The sequence below is a fragment of the Macaca fascicularis genome, chromosome X (assembly GCF_037993035.2).
Source record: "Macaca fascicularis isolate 582-1 chromosome X, T2T-MFA8v1.1".
NCBI lineage: Eukaryota > Metazoa > Chordata > Mammalia > Primates > Cercopithecidae > Macaca > Macaca fascicularis.
In genome coordinates this window covers 126,025,098-126,046,833 of record NC_088395.1, presented here as the reverse complement: position 1 = coordinate 126,046,833, position 21,736 = coordinate 126,025,098, and the positions used below count along the sequence as shown (strand labels likewise).

General features: G+C 49.6%; 1 protein-coding gene across 14 annotated transcripts in view; it reads left to right on the top strand.

The window, feature by feature from the left end:
• Nucleotides 1–10,314: 10,314 nt before the first annotated feature.
• Nucleotides 10,315–21,736, top strand: part of SEPTIN6 (septin 6) — a 79,853-nt gene continuing 68,431 nt past the window's right edge. For all 14 annotated transcript variants that reach the window (XR_012430269.1, XR_012430272.1, XR_012430273.1 and 11 more), the window contains exon 1: nt 10,315–10,407. Coding sequence is in view for 9 of the 14 variants with exons in the window: in XM_005594460.4 (XP_005594517.1) it covers nt 10,378–10,407 (30 nt within the window). In the remaining 5 variants the exon portion in view is untranslated. The remainder of the gene's footprint in view (nt 10,408–21,736) is intronic.

The window sequence follows — 21,736 nt, the reverse complement described above, 5'->3', positions numbered from 1 at the left end:
TTAAAGCTTGTGATGGCTAATTTTACATGTCAACTTGACTGGGCCAAGGGATTCCCAGAAATAGGATGTGTCTGTGAACATGTTTCTGGAAGAGATTAGCATTTGAACTGGTAGATTGAGTAAAGCAGATGGCCTTCCCCAATGTGGGCATCATCTAATCTGTTGAGGGCCTGAATAGAAGGAAAAAACAGATGAAGCTGGGCCCAGTGACTTATGCCTGTAATCCCAGTGTTTTGGGAGGCTGAGGCGGGAGGATTGTTTCAGACCAGGGGTTCAAGATCAGCCTGCACAACAAAGCGAGACCCTGTCACTACTAAAAATAAAAAAAATTAGCTGGGCGTGGTGGCAAGTGCCTGTAGTTCCAGCTACTTGGGAGCCTGAGGCAGAAGGAGTTATTGAGCTCATGAGATCAGGATTTTGAGACTGCAGTCAGTAAGCCATGATTGTGCCACTGCACTCCAGCCTTGGGGACAGAGTAAGATCCCATCTCTTAAAAAAAATGCAGTAGAGGCCGGGCACGGTGGCTCAAGCCTGTAATCCCAGTACTTTGGGAGGCCAAGACAGGGGGATCACGAGGTCAGGAGATCGAGACCATCCTGGATAACACGGTGAAACCCCGTCTCTACTAAAAAATACAAAAAAACTAGCCGGGCGAGGTGGCGGGCGCCTGTAGTCCCAGCTACTCGGGAGGCGGAGGCAGGAGAATGGCGTAAACCCGGGAGGCAGAGCTTGCAGTGAGCTGAGATCCGGCCACTGCACTCCAGCCTGGGCGACAGAGCGAGACTCCGTCTCAAAAAAAAAAATGCAATAGAAGATTGAGTTGCCTTTCTCTCCCTGACTGTTGAGCTGAGGCATTTCTCTTCTCCTGTTCATGGACTCTTTTTTTTTTTTTTTAAAAGACAGAATCTCACTCTGTGGCCCACGCTAGAGTGCAGTGGCATGATCTCAGCTCACTGCAACCTCCGCCTCCTGGGTTCAAGTGATTCTCCTGCCTTAGCCTCCTGAGTAGCTGGGATTACAGGCACCTGCCATCACGCCGGCTAATTTTTGTATTTTTAGTAGAGATGGGGTTTCACCATGTTGGCCAGGCTGGTCTCGAACTCCTGGCCTCATGTGATCCACCCGCCTCGGCCTCCCAAAGTGCTGGGATTACAGGCGTGAGGCACCATGCCTGGCCTCCTTGGACTCTTGGACTGGCATTTACACCATCAGATCCCCTGGTTCTCAGGCCTTTGGATTCGAACTGGAATTTTGTGCCCCTGGCTTTACTGGTCTCCAGGTTGCAGATGGTAAATCGTAGGGCTTCTCAGACTCCATAATCGTGTGGGCCAATTCTTTATAATAAATATCATATATGTTAATATAGTAAGTATATAACATTAATATAAATATATTCTGTTTCTCTGGAGACTCCAGTGTAATACAAAGCTGAATCATAGCAATTATATCAACCCACTAGAAATAGCATATTTGAATTCTCTGTTTTGATCCTGATGTACCCATAAAATCTGTTTTGGAATGAGATGGCTGTGTGTGTCTGTGTGTGTGTGTGCATGGGTGTGCACATGTATCTGTGTGTACACGGTGTATGGGTACAAGGAGAAATCAGTATATAAATGCAAAGTATTGAGAGCTTGATATAAAATGGATACCTCATCTTGATCAATGACTAATGGTGGTGATGGTGAAGTCAGTATCTCACCAAGGTGTCATTACCATCTTTTTCTTTCTTCCTTTTTCTTTCTTTCTTTCTTTTTTTCTTTCTTTCTTTCTTTCTTTTTTTTTTTTTTTTTTTTTTTTGAGACAGAGTCTTACTCTGTCACCAGGCTGGAGTGTAGTGGCGCGATCTTGGCTCACTGCAACCTCCGCCTCCTGGGTTCAAGCAATTCTCCTGCCTCAGCCTCCTGAGTAGCTGGGACTACAAGTGAGTGCCACCACGCCCAGCTAATTTTTGTACTTTTAGTAGAGACAGGGTTTCACCGTGTTGGCCAGAATGGTCTTGATCTCTTGACCTCGTAACCTCGTAATCCACCCGTCTCGGCCTCCCAAAGTGCTGGGATTACAGGCGTGAGCCACCGCTCCTGGCCTCTTTTTTTTTTTTTTTTAGACGGAGTCTCGCTCTGTCGCCCAGGCTGGAGTGCAATGGTGTGATCTCGGCTCACTGCAACCTCTGCCTCCCGGGTTCAAGCGATTCTCCTGCCTCAGCTTCCCAAGTAGCTGGGATTACAGGCATGCGCCATGCCCAGCTAATTTTTTGTATTTTTAGTAGAGACGGGGTTTCACCGTGTTAGCCAGGATGGTCTCAATCTCCTGACCTGATGTTCCACCTGCCTCAGCCTCCCAAAGTGCTGGGATCACAGGTGTGAGCCACCATGCCCGGCCTCCTGCCTCTAGTCTTACCCTCATTCAATCAGTTCTTCATGTGGTGACTCAAGTGATCTGCATAAACATAGATCTCACTCTGTCATTCCACTGCTCAAGAACCATTCACGCAGTAGTTCTCCAACTTTGATGTGCCTCAGAGCCGCCTGGAGTGCTTGGTAGAAATCCACATTCTTTCTCCCATACAGAGATTCTGATTCAGCAGATCTGAGGCGGGCTCTAGGCCCCTGCATCTGTTAGGAACAGTATAGGTGATTCTGATGCAGCTGGTTGGGTACCACCCATTAAGAAACAGGGATTCAAAGGCTCTTTTATTCCCTACACCTTGAAACTTCAGCATCCTTAGAATGGCACACAAGACCTTTAATGGGTGACCCCTTTAAATGCTGAGTCTATTCCTTCCATGCCACTCCACTCTCATGTCGATGTCACCAGCATTTCTTGCTTGAACTGCTACAGCAGTGTACTCACTCCCAAGTCTTGCATGTTTTTCTTTTTTAGAGATGGGGTCTCGCTCTGTTACCCAGGCAGTGCAGTGGTGCAATCATAGCTCACTGCAGCCTTGAACGTCTGAGCTCAAGTGATCCTCCTGCGTCAGCCTCCCAAAGTGCTGGGATTATAGGCATGAACCACTTTGCACCTGGCCCCTAACTGCTTTAATCACCTTCTGCTCCAATCTTTTTCCCAAGCTGGAGCCAGAGTGACCTTTCAAAATTGCAAATATGGGCCAGGCACGGTGGCTCACACCTGTAATCCCAGCACTTTGGGAGGCCAAGGCGGGTGGATCACCTGAGGTCAGGAGTTCGAGACCAGCCTAACCAACTTGGTGAAACCCCATCTCTACTAAAAATACAAAAATTAGCTGGACATGGTGGCACAAGCCTGTAGTCCCAGCTACTTGGGAGGCTGAGGCAGGAGAATAGATTGAACCCAGGAGGCGGAAGTTGCAATGAGTAGAGATTGTGCAACTGCACTCCAGTCTGGGTGAGAGAGTGAGACTCCATCTCAAAAAACAACAACAACAACAAAAAAATTGCAAATATGTTCAAGTCACTCCCCTGCTCAAAACTCTTCGGCGACTCCTCACTAAGGGATAGTTTCTCCAACTGGTTCAGGTGGCACAGCATCTGGATGTGGTGGTGCTCTTTCCAGAATGTCATGAAATAATTGATAGATTAAATCATGCCATATGAAATAAAATGTTTTTCAAAAGAACACTTCTGCTAGCTGAAAATATGTCCACATTATGTGTGTGCAATATAAAATCATAGCCACAAGTACAGATGTCCATGAAAAAATAAACTGTTGAATTAAGCATGATTAGTACCACGTTTGTCTGTTTTGTATTCGTTGGCAACTTGTTCATTCGTTTTGTTACTTGCTAGCAGATAAGTAGGAGCATCTGTCAAAGATTTAGGAAAATTTATGGTTAAAAAAAAGTTAAAATAGAGATATTTCTATCCATTAACTGATTTTTTTTTTTTCACTGTGGGCATCCCATTTACATTGGGCGTAGTTCCAGGCGTTGTCTGGAGAGCAGAGCTTGAGAACCCCTATTCTGGAGCGAAAAGTGTAGCAACTTGGTATGACCAGCGTGACCCTTCCAGATCTGGCCCCATCTTATCTTCCAGTCTCATTTATAGCCACTGTCCCCTCCTCCTACCACTCCCTCTGGCCAAGACTTAAAATTCCTGAAATGCTCTCTGCCCTTTCTTTCTGGTTTTACTCGTTCTATTCTCTCTGCTGTCCCCCCTTGACTAACAGATAAACCACCACTCATTCTTCAAGATTCAATCCAAATGGCTCTTCTTTGAGATACCTTCCCTCACCTCTCTGGGTCTCTTCCTCCCCAGGGTGTTGCTCCTGACCAATTATATCACTTACCACATTACTGGTTGTTTATAGAGCTATCTGGCAACTGTCCTGGGAGTGCCTTAAGGTGAAGGTAGGAGTTCTTGTCACTCATTCTTTCTTGAGTCCTCTGGCACTTAGCAATTGGCAGTTGAGATTCAGTGAATATTTGTGGAATGAATGAAAATTGCAAAGGATGTGTATTAGTCATTTTCATACTGCTATAAAGAACTGCCTGAGACTGAGTAATTTATAAAGGAAAGAGGTTTAATGCAGTTCAGCATGGCTGGGGAAGCCTCAGGAAACTTACAGTCATGGCGAAAAGCCAATGGGAAGCAAGGCACATTCTTTACAAGGCATCAGGAAGGAGAAGGGCCAGGCAAAGGGGGAAGAGTCCCTTATAAAACCATGAGGTCTGGCTGGGCACAGTGGCTTATACCTATAATTCCAGCACTTTGGGAAGCTGAGGTGGGCGGATCACTTGAGGTCAGGAGTTCGAGACCAGCCTGATCAACATGGTGAAACACTCTTTCTACTAAAAATACAAAAATTAGCTGGGCGTGATGACTCTCGTCTGTAATCCCAGCTACTCGAGAGGCTGAAACATGAGAATCGCTTGAACCTGGGAGGTGGAGTTTGCAGTGAGCCAAGATTGTGCCACTGCACTCTACCCTGGGTGACAGGGTGAGACTCCATCTCAAAAACAAAAACAAAAACAAAAACCATCAGATCTCATAAGAACTCACTCACTATCACGATAACACGTGGGGGAAACCATCTCATGATTCAATTATCTCCACCTGGTCTCTCCCTTGACACAAAGGGATTATGGGGATTACAATTCAAGATGAGATTTGGGTGGGGACACAAAGCCTAACCATACCAGGAGGCAGTTTATCTTTCTAACTCTTCTAGTGAGCTGGCTCCTGCTGGGTTCCCTTCTATTACTTTTTTGTCACCCCCTTTCCCATACCCTCACTCCTCCCACCATAGAAATCCAACAGGATCTACAATTACTGGCAATGGCCCAGGCTTCAAACTTTTCCTTCAATATCCTACCAAACCTTACCAGTCCTGTATCTTATCCCATCAGGGCTAGATTTTCAAGATAAACCAGAGGTCTTCAAACTTCAGCATGAATCAGAATCCCCTGGAGCACTTGTTAAAACACAGATTCCTGGGTCCCATCTTAGAAGTTCTGATTCAGTAGGTCTAGGGTGGGGCCCGATAATTTGCATTTTTTATAACTTCCCATATGCTGCAAAGGCCACATTTTAAGAACCACTGGAAAGAAACTAACGCAAAACCAGGGGCAGCAGGTGATAATACTGAATTGATGAAAGGGATCCTCAGTTCATTTTGACTCAGCCCCTTCACAGAGTTTCTGATTCAATTGGTGCTGTTGGGATTTGAGGAATCCCGTATCAATTTCCTTCTGCTTCACCTTGTCTTCCTCCTCCAACTTTCTTTTTTTTTTTTGAGACGGCGTGTCGCCCTGTCACCCAGGCTGGAGTGCAGTGGCACAATCTTGGCTCATTGCACCCCCTCACCTCCCAGGTTCAAGCAATTCTCCTGCCTCAAGTAGGTGGGACTACAGGCATGCGCCACTACGCCCAGCTAATTTTTGTATTTTTAGTAGAGATGGGGTTTCACGATGTTGGCTAGGCTGGTCTTGAACTCCTGACCTCAGGTGATCCACCTGCCTCAGCCTCCCAAAAAGCTGGGATTACAGGTGTGAGCCACCATGCCTGGCCCCTCCTCCAATTTTTTTTTTTTTTTTTTTTTTGAGACAGAGTCGCTCTGTCGCCCAGGCTGGAGTGCAGTGGCCAGATCTCAGCTCACTGCAAGCTCCGTCTCCCGGGTTTACGCCATTCTCCTGCCTCAGCCTCCCAAGTAGCCGGGACTACAGGTGCCCGCTACCTCGCCCGGCTAGTTTTTTTGTATTTTTTAGTAGAGACGGGGTTTCACCGTGTTAGCCAGGATGGTCTCGATCTCCTGACCTCGTGATCTGCCCATCTCGGCCTCCCAAAGTGCTGGGATTACAGGTGTGAGCCACTGCGCCCGGCTGATCCTCCAACTTTCTGATCTTATTTTTCAGATAGTTCTCAGGGCTTCTCCACTTGAGACTGACTCTACCATCGTTCTCGTTCTCCTATCACAAAGCCACAGTTTCAGGACAAAGCCGTTTCCTGATCTCTTAGCTCCATTTCAGTGCCCTCTTCTCCCTCCCTGCCCCTGAGTTGCTTGCTGCTCCTCTATCCAGTATTAGCACCCCCCACTCCAGCAGTCAGTGACCTGTGGAAAGCTGGGCTCCAATTATCTAGCAGGGGTAGCCATTTGTGCTCCCAGGCTGTAGAGTCTGGCTCCACAAACATTGGCATGCTAATGACAGTCACCTGCTCACCCCTGGGAAATCTCTGTTTCAGCTTCTTTAAGGATGTGGAAATACTGAAGCCACCTCATTTACATGCTTCTGTTCATTCCTTTACTCAACATTGATTGAACACCTGCCAGACACCATGCTGGGCCCAAGGGACCCCACAAGGACACATCAAACATGAGCACATACATGTTCACAGCAGCACCCGGGAGTCCCAAATGATTCTTCATAAAGGGGAATCTTTTGGCCTCACTCATCAATGAGGACAGACATTCAAGGAAGAAAACCCACGAACTGACCACTCATGAGCCCTCTTGCCTCCTCAACCCTTCCATCTCCCCTGTTCCTGAGAAGGTGGCTCAGGACAAAGACCGAAAGGCAAGCTCTCAGGCCTGGCACGGTGGCTCACGCCTGTAATCCCAGCACTTTGCGAGGCCGAGGCGGGTGGATCACGAGATCAGAAGTTCAAGACCAGCCTGGCCAAGATGGTGAAACCCTGTCTCTACTGAAAAAAAAAAAAAAATAGCCGGGCGTGGTGGTGGGTGCCTGCAGTCCCAGCTGCGGCAGAGAATTGCTTGAACCTGGGAGGTGGAGGTTGCAGTGAGTAGAGATCGTGCCACTGCACTGCAGCCTGGGCAACAGAGCAAGACTCCATCTCAAAAAAAAAAAAAAAAAAAAAAAAGAAAGGCATAATCCCAGAGAGTTTCCAAATCTCTTTATTGAAATGAGTGCTCTGATTCACACGTCTCAGTCGTTGGCCCACTGCACTGAGATAAGGTATGTAAAGCTAGTGAGCTAACACCGCTCTACACATTGACACACATACACTCACCATGCATTGAAATACACTGACACACCAACACATGCCAAAACACACACTGACACACTGAAACACCGCAAAACACACCAACATGCACACATGGACACACACCGGCAGACACAACCACAAATACAAACACAAGTAAACCCATGCCAACACACACATTGACACACAGATGTACAGACACACAGCTAGCACACACTGACAATACACACGAACACACCGACACATCTACTCACACATCAAGACCAACACACACACTGACCCACACCCCATCGAAGGAGGCTGGAGGCCCAGGCCCCAGGAGGGGCTTGTAGTCACACAGGACAGGTATTGGAGGAAACAAAGGGTCCCAGAAGACTTGAATTAAGCACTTGGTTCAGGTCTTCGAGGTTCAGCGTTTTGGAAGAGGAGGCCGCAGTGAGGTTCTGGTAGGCTCCAGGAACCGGAGGGCCGAATGGGGCATATGGATGAGACACCAAGGATTCCGTGCTCAGGTGCCCCCCAGCGCTGGGCCGGTAAATTCGGAGCTTCAATCCGTGAGGAGTGCTAAGGCGGGCGGGGCAGCGCGTGGGGGATTCCTGGGGAGCCCCGCAGCCCGCCAGTCCCCTCCCGCTCCGCTCCGGCAGCAGCTTTCTGCTCTGGCTTCCAAGTTCTCCCCTTTTGTCCCACCACCACCCCAAACCCCAAGTCCAGATCGGGGCTAGTGACCTCGGGCCCTTTCAGTCCAACTCGCCCTAGCCTTTGCCAGGGAAGAGCCCTGTCCCAGACACCCAGCCTGGAAGCCGCCAGTCACCTCTGACTCCCCGCCCCCATCCGGTTGGGGCCCAAGCCTTACCGTAGTTCCTCAGATATAGCCCTGGTCCCACGTGTCACTGCCAACCCAATCCAGGGCTCAGGCCCTGCCCCAAAGCTCCAGAGGGTCTGAAAGACTCCAGCTGCCCCTCTTCCTTGCCACCGCCATCCGCCCTGTGGCCTACGCCTTCTGTCTCACGGAGCTCCCCTGCACTGAACCCTGATTGTGCCAGGCTTTTTTCTTTAGGCCGCTCCTGGGTCTCCAGCACAATGAAGGCGCACAGTGGCGCTCCCTGAATACTTGGCTCTTCATGACTGTCCTTACTGCTATTCCCTCACTGTGTCTCTACCTCCTTATCCCCGCCCCCCACGCACGCTTCCGAATTCTCTGCCCTCAGCTTAATGGAGAGCCTCCTGGCTGCGAGGCCCTACACTCGGCCCCGGGATGCGTTCGCTGAGCCCTTGTTCTCCAGGCGCACAGGGTACATACATAAAGGGCTTCCCGAGAGAATGTGAGAAGCTCCATCCAGCAGGTGGAACCAAGTGCCAGGCATGCTCTTCTTTGGCCACTCCATTTTCTTGTCTTCCCTGACTTCTCCGAGACCAGGGCCTCTGGGTCTTCCTCTCTCTCCCTGGTTCCTACTTTTCTTTTTTCCTCTCTCCTGCCTCCCCCTCAGCTGCTCCAGCCTTGGGCCTTTAAGGGGTCATCTCCCATGCTCCACTGGGGCCCCCTCTTGGGCCGGGGTTTCCTCCATAGGCTTGTCATCCCCTCCCCCATCTGGGGTCCCTCTGGCGGGCCCAGGTCTCTCTCCCACAGCAGGGAACCTGCCCTTTTGAGGAGTGGAATGTACTGTCCCTCCCGCTGGGGCCTCGGGCATGCCAAATCTGCCAGCGTGCTCCAGTGACAGGGAGCTAGCAAGAGGCCAGCCCCAGGAGAGAGGAGAGGGCGCCAGAGCCGGAGAAGTGGAGAGGTGCCCACGAGAGAGGACCCGCGGAGGTGGGCCAGGGGGATAAGGAGGGCGGGCGGGCACACTCCTGCCTTCGGAAGTTCTCTCCTCTGCGCCCTATTGGCCGCCTTGTCCCGGGCTGAATGAGGGTCAAGGAGAAATCAGGGGGCGGGACAGAGTGACTGGAGGCCGCTCCCCGTCACCCGCCCCTCCATCTCGCTCCATAGAGCTGGCAACCTTCATCCCCAGCCCCTCCTCTGGTACTAGAAGGGGTGGGTAGTCCGAGTCTCTGGTCTTGCTGAGCGTCTAGGGCTGGGTCGGAGAGAGGAGGCGTGGGTTCCGTCTGTACTACGTACCCAAAGGTGGTGAGCTTTGCTCCACGAAATTACAGCCCACAGCACCCAAGGCTTGGAAACCCCTGGGCAGAAGCAGCATCTCAAGACCTCTAGCCTCGGACCCCACATGCCACAGCTCAGCTCAGTTGCGGGACTGCAGTGCGGCTCCCCGCACCGGCCCCCTTGCTAAGCTCTACTGTGGAGCGGCAGGTGCCGCAGGCCTCCCCTGTACCTCGGCCTCAGCTGCGCTCCCGGGCCATGGGGGGAGGGAGACACGACAGTGGGGCATCGAGACTCCAGCGGCCAAGGCGCACCCATCTAAGCACCCTGGGATCTCGGTGGAAAGGAAGGGGGCTTCCGGGGGCCGGGAGGAGAACTGCAGAGCTTGGCCGCTGAGCTTAGCATGGGAGGGGGGAGGGGCGGGGGCTCCCTTCCAGCCTCCGGGGTCTGGGGACTTAGGGATGTAAAGGAGAGCAGGGGGTTGTGACAATTCAGCAGAGGTCGGGACGTACCACGGAGCCAAGTGGCGGGGGGGGCAGAGGACGTGGTCACCGAGGGGAGCCCCCGCCCCCCTTCGCAGAAGCCTGCGGCTGGGGTTGCAGGAAGAACTGGAACTGGGCTGGCCGAAGTGGGAAGCGGCGCGTTAAATCCGCCCCCTCTCCATACCCTACTTTCAAGGAGTGGGCGGTAGAGGGGAGGTTGGGGTTGGAGCAGCGGCGAGGGGGCCCCTCCCTTGCACCTCCCCCCACCGGACTTGGTCGCGCCCGAAGTGTAACACTTTCTCTTTGTCGGAGGAGCTCCTCTGTTTCCTGTGCAGTAGCTCCCGTTGCGGCTGCACCCGTGGCAGCCCTGGCGGACGCAGGAGCGATGGCAGCGACCGATATAGCTCGCCAGGTGGTAAGTGCAGAGCTTGGGTGCCAGGGCCAGGGCCCAGGGCCTGGGGAGGGTCAAGGAGACCTGGCCGCCGCCCCCACATCGCGAGGAGGGCAGTAGGCAGCATCCAGGAGCCGAGGGCACGGTGGGACTTCTGCTCCCGGGGTCAGCAGCTCAGTCCCCCAGCCAGTCCCGGAAAACGGTGGTGGCGCGCGGGGGTCGGGGGGCGGCAGGGGGGCTGGCAAAGCCTGTGGGCCGGCGGCTGAACTTGCATTGCCCAAGAGCCGCAGTGAGTGCGGCCGCCTCCCTCGCTGCAGCTGCGGCCCCACGGCTGGGGCGTTGCCGAATGAATGGCCGTAGGAGCCGCCGAGCCCTCCAGGTCCCTGGCACCCTGGCCTTGCCGCGCCCCTGCGCACGGCTGCCCGTTGTGACCCGGGACGGCATAGGCAAAGAGGCGCGGGGCTGGGGTTAGCCTGGGGCAGAAGGCTGTGAGTGGCGAGGGGGGCGGGGAAGTGACTGGCTGGGATAAGGTTTCTCTATATGCATTACATATGTGACTGCGTCTGTGTGTGTATCGGTGTGCGCGTATGTGTGCACGCGCGCGCGCTCGTGTCTTCCCGGGCGGGCGGCGGCGGCGCCAGGGTTCTGTCTGTGACCCAAAGAAGTCCGCCTGTTTCTCTGAGTGTGCTCACCTCTGTGGTGTGTGTCCGAACGCCTCTCTGTCTGCTTGTGCTGTGTGCCTCTGGGTCTCATTTGTGCGTCAGTGTAGGGTGCAGTTGGCTGGCCTGTAGGTGGCTGGCTGCGTATTTTGGCATGTTTTGGAGCGGGCCTCTGAGGATCTGTCTCGGGTGCATGTTCAGTGTAACTGGGCTTGTGTGCCAAAACCTGTGGAGCTGGCTTCTTTCTATGGAGACTCAGGAAAATAAGTGTGAGACTCGCAAAAGCGGTGCCGTCTCTTTTTTTGTTGGCGACCGACTCGGGGAAAAAAAAAAAAAAAAAAATCTTCATTTAAAGAACTGAAGTTTTCCAGCCTGCGATGTGCAGAGAAACCATGTTGAAGTGACCTGAGGCTCCATGTTTGTTTTTTAGACCAGAAGTTTGGTTGCAAAGGGCGATGAATTCCATTTGGGGGGGACACCCTAGCTTGTCTATTCATCCATGGGTATCTGGGACTTTAAGAAGCCCACCAGCACCCCGAGGTGAGGAAGGAGTGGGAGACAGAGGTAGGTCAAATCCCATGACACCAAATGCTACTTGACGAAAATCTCTGAACCACATAAAAATGTTTTTCAACCTTGTAGCTTACTTGTTTAGGAAAATAGTTCATGCAATGCAATTACAGTACCAAAAAAAAAAAAAAAAAAGCCTCTAGGTATTTGGTGTAATTGAAATTGATTTTTCAAAATCTGAAGCCAGAATCTGATAGTATTTTCTCTACAGAATATGTATTAATGTATTCCTCTCTTTTGCCCCTGTTTGGAAAGGCAGGATCATTTCTTCAGAACCTCCTCCACCCCCTGCACACCCTAGCACAGTGCACTTTATGCAGTCATGATGTGGAAGGACCAGGAGTAGACAGGAGACATTCTCTGTGATGATGGAATTTGAGAGAATTTTCTTCCCCCAAGATTGGCACTCTCATTGTTTATTGCTTTAGTGTTTTGAGGGCTCCCTCTTTTCTGCTGTGGCTTTTCTGCTCCTGGTTACCTGCATGTCAGAGATGGTATATGAAGTAGAGGAATTAATCTCTGGGATTACACTTGCTCCATCCAAAAATGAGGCTAATGATTTTTCATGTCAGCTAATGAATTTGCATTGACCTGTCCTCCATATTCTCACCAGTTTCTCTTGCCTGGATTAGGATTGCAGGGCAGATGTTGCAAAGGGGAACATTCCAGAAGATTGTGTGTGTTTCACCTCAGGCACAACTCAGGCAACCCAGAGATGCCCTTTGTTCTGCAAATGGGGGTGAGGGGGTGGTTTAGGGCCACTTGGTTTGCTTTGCATGGCTCCAGTTTGCTCTGGCTGGCCTTGCCATACTGTATGATGAAGAACATAATTGTACGCCAGATTCTGAAGCTGAAAGAGCAGCCTAAGCACTCGAGACCTTGTTATCGTGATAAATGGGTTTCTGGGAAAACTGACGTCACTCTCCATGCCCCCCTCCCCCAGCCAGTGAAGCTCCTGTTTATGTGTCATTTGTCTCTCTGTTCTCCTTTGTGTCTGCAAGAAGTTGTAATTCACCAGGGAAGATGGAATTAACTCAGGAGACCTTGGACATCTGGTTGCTGCTTGTTTCCTCCAAGGAACATGTATTCAGGGTTTGGGAACAGAAGACTAGAGAATAAACCTAAGTGTGGCTAGCTTAGGATTCTTTTTTTTTTTTTTTTGAGACGGAGTCTTGCTCTGTTGCCCAGGCTGGAGTGCAGTGGCACAACCTCTGCTCACTGCCAACCTCAGCCTCCCGGGTTCAAGTGATTCTCCTGCCTCAGCCTCCCGAGTAGCTGGGATTACAGGTGCCCGCCACCACACCTGGCTAGTTTTTGTATTTTTAGTAGAGACAGGTTTTCACCATGTTGGCCAGGCTTGTCTCGAACTCCTGACCTTGTGATCTGCCCACCTCAGCCTCCCAAAGTGTTGGGATTACAGGCGTGAGCCACTGCTCCCAGCCAAGAATTCTTTTTAATGAGCTCTGAGATGTGGTACCATACGAGTAAGTGCCCTAGTGTGTGTGTGTGTGTGTGTGTGTGTGTGTGTGTGTGTGTGTGTGTGTAAGCAGTGGTTGTGTTCTTTCTAGAGTCAGTTGAGAGTCACTGTGGGTAAACATCCTTAGTGATTAAAACAAGCCTTGTTGGGTAAGGCTTGTTGGGTAGGGCTTATATTGCATGCAGCCAACTTTGGAAGCTCAATTCTGGTGCACATAATACAAGTCCATCCCATTTGAATGCACACCACAAAGGGTTTGGTGTGACAACACCATTTCTCCACTGTGTCCATATTTATTTGATTGAATGATATGTGGCCAGCACTATGGTTAGCCCTTGTCAACTGGACAAAAAAAGGTAGTAGGCTTTAAAAAATGTTCGTGATTGGACTGGGCTCAGTGGCTCACACCTGTAATCCCAGCGCTTTGGGAGGCTGAGGTGGGCAGATCATGAGGTCAGGAGTTCAAGACCAGCCTGACCAACATGGTGAAACTCCGTATCTACTAAAAATACGAAAAATAGCCGGCTGTAGTGGCGCGTGCCTATAATCCTAGCTACTCAGGAGGCTGAGGCAGGGGAATCACTTGAACCCTGGAGGCAGAGGTTGCAGTGAGCCGAGATTGCACCACTGCACTCCAGCCTGGGCAAAAGAGCAAGACTTCGTCTCAAAACAGAAAAAAAAGAGGCCGAGGGGGGCGGATCACGAGGTCAGGAGATTGAGACCAGCCTGGCTAACACGGTTAAACTCTACTAAAAATACAAAAAAATTAGCCGGGCGTGGTGGTGGGCATCTGTAGTCCCAGCTACTCCGGAGGCTGAGGGGGTGAACCTGGGAGGCGGTGCTTGCAGTGAGCCAAGATCACGCCACTACACTCCAGCCTGGGCGACAGAGCGAGACTCCGTCTCAAAAAACAAGACCAAAACAAAACAAAACAAAACGTTCGTGGCTTTTAAGCTTATAGTCTAGTTGGAGTGACAAATTGTGGACACTGTGAAATAATTAAAGAACTATAGAAGATCTTTGGGATGCCCCACCTCACCTCCTGCCTATGAGGTGGCTTGGGCTGCTATTGATATATACTTCGAGAAGTTCCATGACTTGTCCAAGGTAACCAAGGCACAGGGCAGGCCCCAAAAGCTGCATGTGCTGGCTCTTTTAATAAGCTGTTCCTTTCAGTGTTGCATTCTGGGATCCAGACTGTAAATGCTGGCCCATACAAAGAGTATCTGGATGATTCTGGCTTGAACTAGTCCCGTAGTGTGAACAATGGAGCTTTCTTCAGTGGCAATCTAGGTAGTGGTCGTTCTCCCAAATGAACTTGCAGGGGCTAACTTTGCTCTACAAAGTTAGCTGGGGTTGGTCTGGGTCAACTGTCTCAGAGCAACTGTCTTCAGGTGGGGAAAAGATTGCTGCTGCACTCTGGTTTTGCTATCATCACGTGGCAGTTACTCTTTGATTCCCTTTGAGGTCTCTGCTTCAGGCGTTCCTACCACCACCCACTAAAGATAGTATCGTACCTCAAACACAGAAAACAAAACCCTATTACCTAGCTCTATTGGTGATACAACACGGAAGAAAGTTTACATGGCCCCAAATATTTAAAAATGTTGATTCTAAATTTGAGGGTTTTTTGAACAGTCATTGCATTATTTTCTAACTTTTCTGTGGGTTTGGGATGTCTCTTTTTTCTTTTCTTTTTTTTTTTTTTCCTGAGACGGAGTCTTGCTCTGTCGCCCAGGCTGGAATGCAGTGGCGCGATCTCAGCTCACTGCAACCTCCGCCTCCGGGGTTCAAGCAATTATCTTTTTTTTTTTTTTTTTTTGAGATGGAGTCTCACTCTGTCGCCCGGGCTGGAATGCAGTGGTGGGATCTCAGCTTACTGCAAGCTCTGCCTCCCGGGTTTACACCATTCTCCTGCCTCAGCTCCCGCCACCTCACCCAGCTAGTTTTTTGTATTTTTTAGTAGAGATGGGGTTTCACTGTGTTAGCCAGGATGGTCTCCATCTCCTGACCTCGTGATCCGCCTGTCTCGGCCTCCCAAAGTGCTGGGATTACAGGCTTGAGCCACCGTGCCCGGCCCAAGCAATTATCTTGCCTCAGCCTCCCGAGTAGCTGGGATTACAGGTGTGCACCACCATGCCCGGCTAATTTTTGTATTTTTAGTAGAGACAGGGTTTCACCATGTTGGCCAGGCTGGTCTCGAACTCCTGACTTTGTGATCTGCCCGCCTTGGTCTCTCAAAGTCCTGGGATTACAGGTGTGAGCCACAGCACCCAGCCTGGGATTTTTCAAAATAAAAAGTGGGCAGAATGACAATGTCCCCGAAATGCGCATGGTCCCTTCTTTCAAGGAACTGGTGGAGGCAGACACAAATCACTATCTAATTATCTTTGTGATAAGTGCTACACAGGAGAGTGACTGCCTGCCATGAGATTTCATTACTAAGAGAACCTAACTCAGCAGTGAATGGAGGCAGAGGATGACAGGAAGGGCTTCCTGAGGGCTTCAAATAGGAAATGGGTAGGTGTGAAGGTGGGTGAGATCTCACATCTGCTACTGGGTTGGGAACATTTCATTTGCCAATTCACCCACTTTTATTTTCATTCGTTCCTTCAGCACATATTCACTGGGCACTAATCGGCCAGGCCCTGTGCCAGGTGCTGGGGATATAGTGGTGGCCAAGGCACACAGGAACTCTGTCCTCTCAGAGCTTCCAGATGAAAGGCAGGAATAAGCCCTGTTTCCTCTTCCTATCCTAAATCCTGGAAATGTGAGTGTTAGTGGTGTTCTTAATACAAAACTACATTACAGCAGAGTGATTTGTCTGTATCGTCTAATGAGATTTTGATCTGCAGTCGTGTGCATAGCATTTACTTTGTGGAGTCTCTGCTGTAAATTTTCTATTAATTGCTGGCTTTGTTACCAGGCATGGCCCCTGCCTTTGTGTGCTATAAGGGAGCAAACCCATTGCATTAGCCTGAGCAAAACTAATTAGGAAGATAAGTACTCCGGAAAAAGGTATTCCCAAACTAAGTAGGGCTGATTTCTGGACTTGCCTGGGTTTTTGGATGATCAGAGCCATGGTTTAACATTAGCATAAACAATTGAGAAGGGCTTTTAGTTGCACGTACATTAAAACTACATTCAAGACAGGTGAGGCCGGGTGCGGTGGCTCACGCCTGTAATCCCAGCACTTTGGGAGGCTGAGGAGGGCAGATCATGAGGTCAGGATATGGAGACCATCCTGGCTAACACGGTGAAACCCCGTCTCTACTAAAAATCAAAAAATTAGCCGGGCATGGTGGCGGGCGCCTGTAGTCCCAGCTACCCGGGAGGCTGAGGCAGGAGAATGGTGTGAACCCGAGAGGCGGAGGTTGCAGTGAGCCGAGATTGCGCCATTGCACTCCAGCCTGGGCGACACAGCAAGACTCCATCTCAAAAAAGAAAGAAAGAAAAAAAAAAAAAAAGACAGATGAAAGAAAGAAGGAAAGCCATGGATAGATGTAACATGTTTCTTTCAGCTATCTCAAAATGCTTCCATCTGTATGATTTCATTTTCCCCAATGGCTTCCTGGACAAGTATTACTGTTCTCTTTATTTAATGGGTGTAGGGAGACCAAGTTACTTAGTCCGAAGTGCTATTGCTGGTCAGTGGGTGATACAATTAAACACCCACCAGATGACACAGATTCCTTGTTTAAAAACACTGGTCTTTTCATGATGTTTCTAAGAAATCAAAATCCTGCCATGGCCTCTCTTCCCCCTCTTTCACTACACTCCCTCAGCACCCCCATAGGACCCAGGGAAGAGTATACTAGGGTGATTTGGAGACTCTCTGATATTAAAAAGATTCTCAGCTTAAATCCAATATAGCACAGTCACGGGTTGTGTGGGTTTTCTTTTTTCTTTCTTTTTTTTTTTCTTCTCCATATTGCTTTAAATAAAAATCTTGGAGCCACCAGCCATGTAATGATGGATTATTTTAAGTAACAACTGGAGGGGGGGCGCAGAATAAATTAGAAACACAGACCCTTCCTCCTCGGTTTGGCAGGAGGAGGCTTCTGCTGCTGGGATTTGAAACCGTGGGTTTCTCTGCTGCCTGCACAGAGGAAGGAGGCCACATGCTCAGGAGGGTGAGAAATAATGTTATCCTCTTCTTCAGTGTCTTCTCATTAGAGGCAGCCATCTGTTGAATTATGCAGCGGGCTCTCAACTGGCCCTGGAGTTGGGTCATCCGTTCCACTCACTTAAAGGTGACCAGGGAAAAGATCTGCAGGTCTTCTCAGCGACAGGCCTCAGGGCTCAGGTTTCCCCTGCCATGGCCCTCTCTGACCCGGAATGAAGGCCCTGGGGTAACAGGGGCAGAACTCTGTTTTCCTGGCCTTGATGAGGTGTGAGGTCGTGTTTGGTTTCCTTTCACATTGGAGGCCCCCAGCTCTGAACACTGGCGCGGAGGCAGGAACTGGGTTTTTTCAGATCCCCATTAAACAAGACCAGATGGAGGCAGAGGCAAATTCAGGCTCCCCAGAGGGCAGTTGGGCATTCACCCAGAGGCCTGTGGGTAAACCTTTTCTTTTTTAGCAGATTGAAGGTAACAATAGCCAGAACACCTAGAAAACTCTCTTTCAACTGCCTGGCTTCCAGAGAATCTGGCTGGCTTTTGTGGGAAAGTTTCACTCACCCTGAGCAGGGGTCACCCCTGGCCTGAGGTGGGGATATTTGACCTAGACTTAGGCTTGTGTGTTAGCCTTGGGGTTCTTAAACAGAACTGGGCAGCTGGCCAGGCTGAGGCTTAGGCCGCAGTCAAACGAGAGGGAAATGAGAGGGAAACGGGAGGGAAAAGTGGGGAAGTGAGTAGAGAGCAGGAACACACAATGAACGCCTTGCACCGTATTGACTGCTTCAGTTACCTTCTGTGGGCCAGAACCACCTTGGGGAGCTCACGGGTTTCCAGGTTCGGTTCCTTGACCCTTCTGCCGCTGACCAGCATCAAGCCAGAAGCTCAGTGTCCCGGAATTTTACCAGCATAAAGAAACACATGTGCCACTTGAGTCAGCTTTTCCATTTGAGAGTGGCCGTCGGCTCGACAGGGGCCTGGATCCTAGCACTATTCTGTCACTAAATCAGTCTGTGACGTGGGCCAAGTCACTTCCTCTCTGTGAGTCTCTGTTTCCCCTTTTGTGAAACTAAAGGGCTGGATTAGGTGATCTTTAAGGGCGTTTCCAGCTCTAACATCGTGTGGTGCTTATGTTTCCTTTTTCTCCAGCCTCATTTCTTTTTTTTTTTTTTTTTTTGAGAGGGAGTCTGGCTCTGTCGCCCAGGCTGGAGTGCAGTGGCCGGATCTCAGCTCACTGCAAGCTCCGCCTCCCGGGTTTACGCCATTCTCCTGCCTCAGCCTCCCGAGTAGCTGGGACTACAGGCGCCCGCCACCTCGCCGGGCTAGTTTTTTTGTATTTTTTAGTAGAGATGGGGTTTCACCGTGTTAGCCAGGATGGTCTTGATCTCCTGACCTCGTGATCCGCCCGTCTCGGCCTCCCAAAGTGCTGGGATTACAGGCTTGAGCCACTGCGCCCGGCCCTCATTTCTTTTAGGTCCTTGCCTGCGTCTGCTTCCAAATGAGGTGGCAGAATTGAACCCCACCCCTTCCCTGCTTTGACCCCTTGAGCTGGGTGGGGAGAGAGTTGTAGGGAAGGTCGGTCTATGCTTTTAGTTCAGCAGGCTCTCAGTAAGTGGAACAGAAACAACCCTTCAGATATTGCCTGTCCATCTAGGTGTAGATAGCTATTGTCTTCCTATAAAGGTACATGACAGCTGAATGTTTGTCTATTGAATCCTGCTTTCATTGCAGTAGGAGAGCCGGCTATTTAATGGAATCCTGCTGTGAATCCTTTTATAGAATGAAAAGCCACTCTGGAATTTATCTTGTGTATTAAAATCAGTTTAATCTATTGGATTTGCCAAAAATGGGCCTCCTCCTCTGTCTGGTAAGGATAGTCTGTCTTGTACTTCTTCAGCACAACTGCTCCCCAACTGAAGGGCATTTCTGAGGCCCCTTGGGGGTGCTGCCAGCTTTTGCAGGCCTTATTTCTCCTTAGAACAGCCCTGACATTTCTCTTTCCCAGGATAGGGCATTGCTACTACTCAGTTTCCTCTTAGCCTGGCTTAATTAGTATGAGGGACATTCTGATATTTGATGTGTTGGATGCATTTGAGAATTGTTTTTAAACCTGTGGGAACTTGGCCGTGCGCGGTGGTTCACGCCTGTAATCCCAGTACTTTAGGAGGTTGAGGTGGGCGGATCACCTGAGGTCAGGAGTTCGAGACCAGCCTGGCCAACATGACGAAACCCTGTCTCTACTAAAAGTACCAAAATTAGCTGGCTGTGGTGGCGGGTGCTTGTAATCCCAGCTACTCGGGAGGCTGAGGTAGGAGAATCAGTCGAACCCTGGAGACGGAGGTTGCAATGAGCTGAGATCGCACCACTGCACTCCAGCCTGGGAGACAGAGTGAGACTCCATCTTAGGAAAAAAAAAAAAAAAACAAAACCTCTGGGAACTTATCAGTGCTTTTATGGTTCTTATGACCATATGGTTCTTCTGACTGATAATACAGCGGCATCCTTGGCAGCATTGGAGGCAGCAGAGGAAGCTATCAGCTACCTGATTGTTTCATCAAGACTGTTTGCTACATGTTTCAGGATATATTATTTGACTTCTGGTTCACATGAATCATTATAATAAGAAATTATACTGTATGACTATCAGTTATGTATGTATTATATATAATAACAAGTTATAATAAGGGGACTGGGCACAGTGGCTCACGCCTGTAATCCCAGAACTTTGGGAGGCCGAGGTGAGTGGATCACCTGAAGTCAGGAGTTACAGACCAGCCTGGCCAACATGGTGAAACCCCGTCTCTACCAAAAATACAAAAATTAGCTGGGTGTGGTGACACACACCTGTAATCCCAGCTACTCAGGAGGCTGAGGCAGGAGAATCGCTTGAACCCAGGAGGGGGAGGTTTCAGTGATCGTGCCACTGCACTCCAGCCTGGGTGACAGAGTGAGACACTGTCTCAAAAGAAAAAAAAAATAAATAAATAAAAAGGCAGTTATAATAAGAAGACTAAGAGGGTTTTATTGTATTGCTGGTAAAATAAATGTTTTATATACAATAAAACTGCCTGAAAGCTAAATGCTCTGATGAGCCAAATTGTCAAGCACCTTTTGGTTGTAGTTCAAGATTTTTCTAAAATATCTGAGGCCACTTTCCTACCCAGGAAAGTATCATCATAGAATCTTTTTTAAAAAAATAACATTTTCCCTGTTTATAAAAGTAAAATATGCCTATTGTAGGACATTTGGAAAACCCAGAAAAGCAACATCACCTACAATCTCTCTACCCAAAAGAAATCACTGACATTATTTTGGCATGTGTTCTTCTAATCTTTTAAAAAATGCGTACTTTTCCCCCATCATTGGGATGACCCCTGTGCATACAGGTTGGTTTCCCTGTTGTTGTTTGCCTTTGGTGAGCATTTCCTTTTGTCATTAAATATTCTTAGAAAACATTTTTCTCGGCTGCTTAATATTCCATCGTGTATCACTGAAGCGATGAAACGGGTTTCATAGCCTTGGAGATTTGCAGGGTCATTCAGAGATCAGTGTTCAGGGCTGGGAGTGGAAATGGAGAAAGGGAAGGTGTGAGAGCTTGGGCCCACCAGTAGGTGACTGAAGAGAGTCCAATTTCAGTGTTTCTTTCCTTTCCTAGCATTTTTGTTGTTGTTGGTTGGTTGTTTGTTTGTTTTGAGACAGTCTCCCTCTGAGTGCAGTGGTGCGATCTCAGCTCATTGCAACCTCCGCCTCCCGGGTTCAAGCGATTCTCCTGCCTCAGCCTCCCAACTGGCTGGGACTACAGGCATGAGCCACCAAGCCTGGCTAATTTTTGTATTTTTAGTAGAGACGGGTTTTCCCAATATTGGCCAGGCTGGTTTCGAACTCCTGGCCTCAAGTAATCTGCCCACCTTGGCCTCCCAAAGTGCTGGGATTACAGGCATGAGCCACTGCACCTGGCCACTTTCCTAGCATTTGGATGGGAATGGCCAAAGGAGAAAGTTTAGGGACAGCCTAGTCATCAGCAATGAGTTTCAAACTTTTTGCTATCATTCTTTAGAATGACAGCTACTAACTGAGCCACCCTGGTTTGAAACAGAGGCAGGAAATTCTCCATTGACACAGATGCACCCTCAGTTCCCAGGGGCCTCAAATACGGCTTGCTTACTATCACAGAGGTTGGAAGAGGGGCCGAGGGGAGTGGGGGACAGAGGTGGCCTACTTGGGTGCTTAAAGGACTCTTTATCTTCAGTAACAGCCATGAGAGAAAGATGCGCAGCTGGAACCGCCGTAACTTGTTCTTGATAATATGAACTTTACGAATATTCAATTAAAAGACAAAATTGGTGTGTCCTCAGGAGAGGAAGCAGAAGAAAAAGAGAGCAGTGTTTCTGCCTGTGATACGAAACGTGGTATAACGTATTTCAAAACCACAGGTGACTGCAGATGAGGAGAAAACAGGAAATGTAATTGGGGAGGGGAGTGGGGCGCTCTCCCAGTTCTCAGGAGCACTCTTTCATTTTGCCTTCCTTT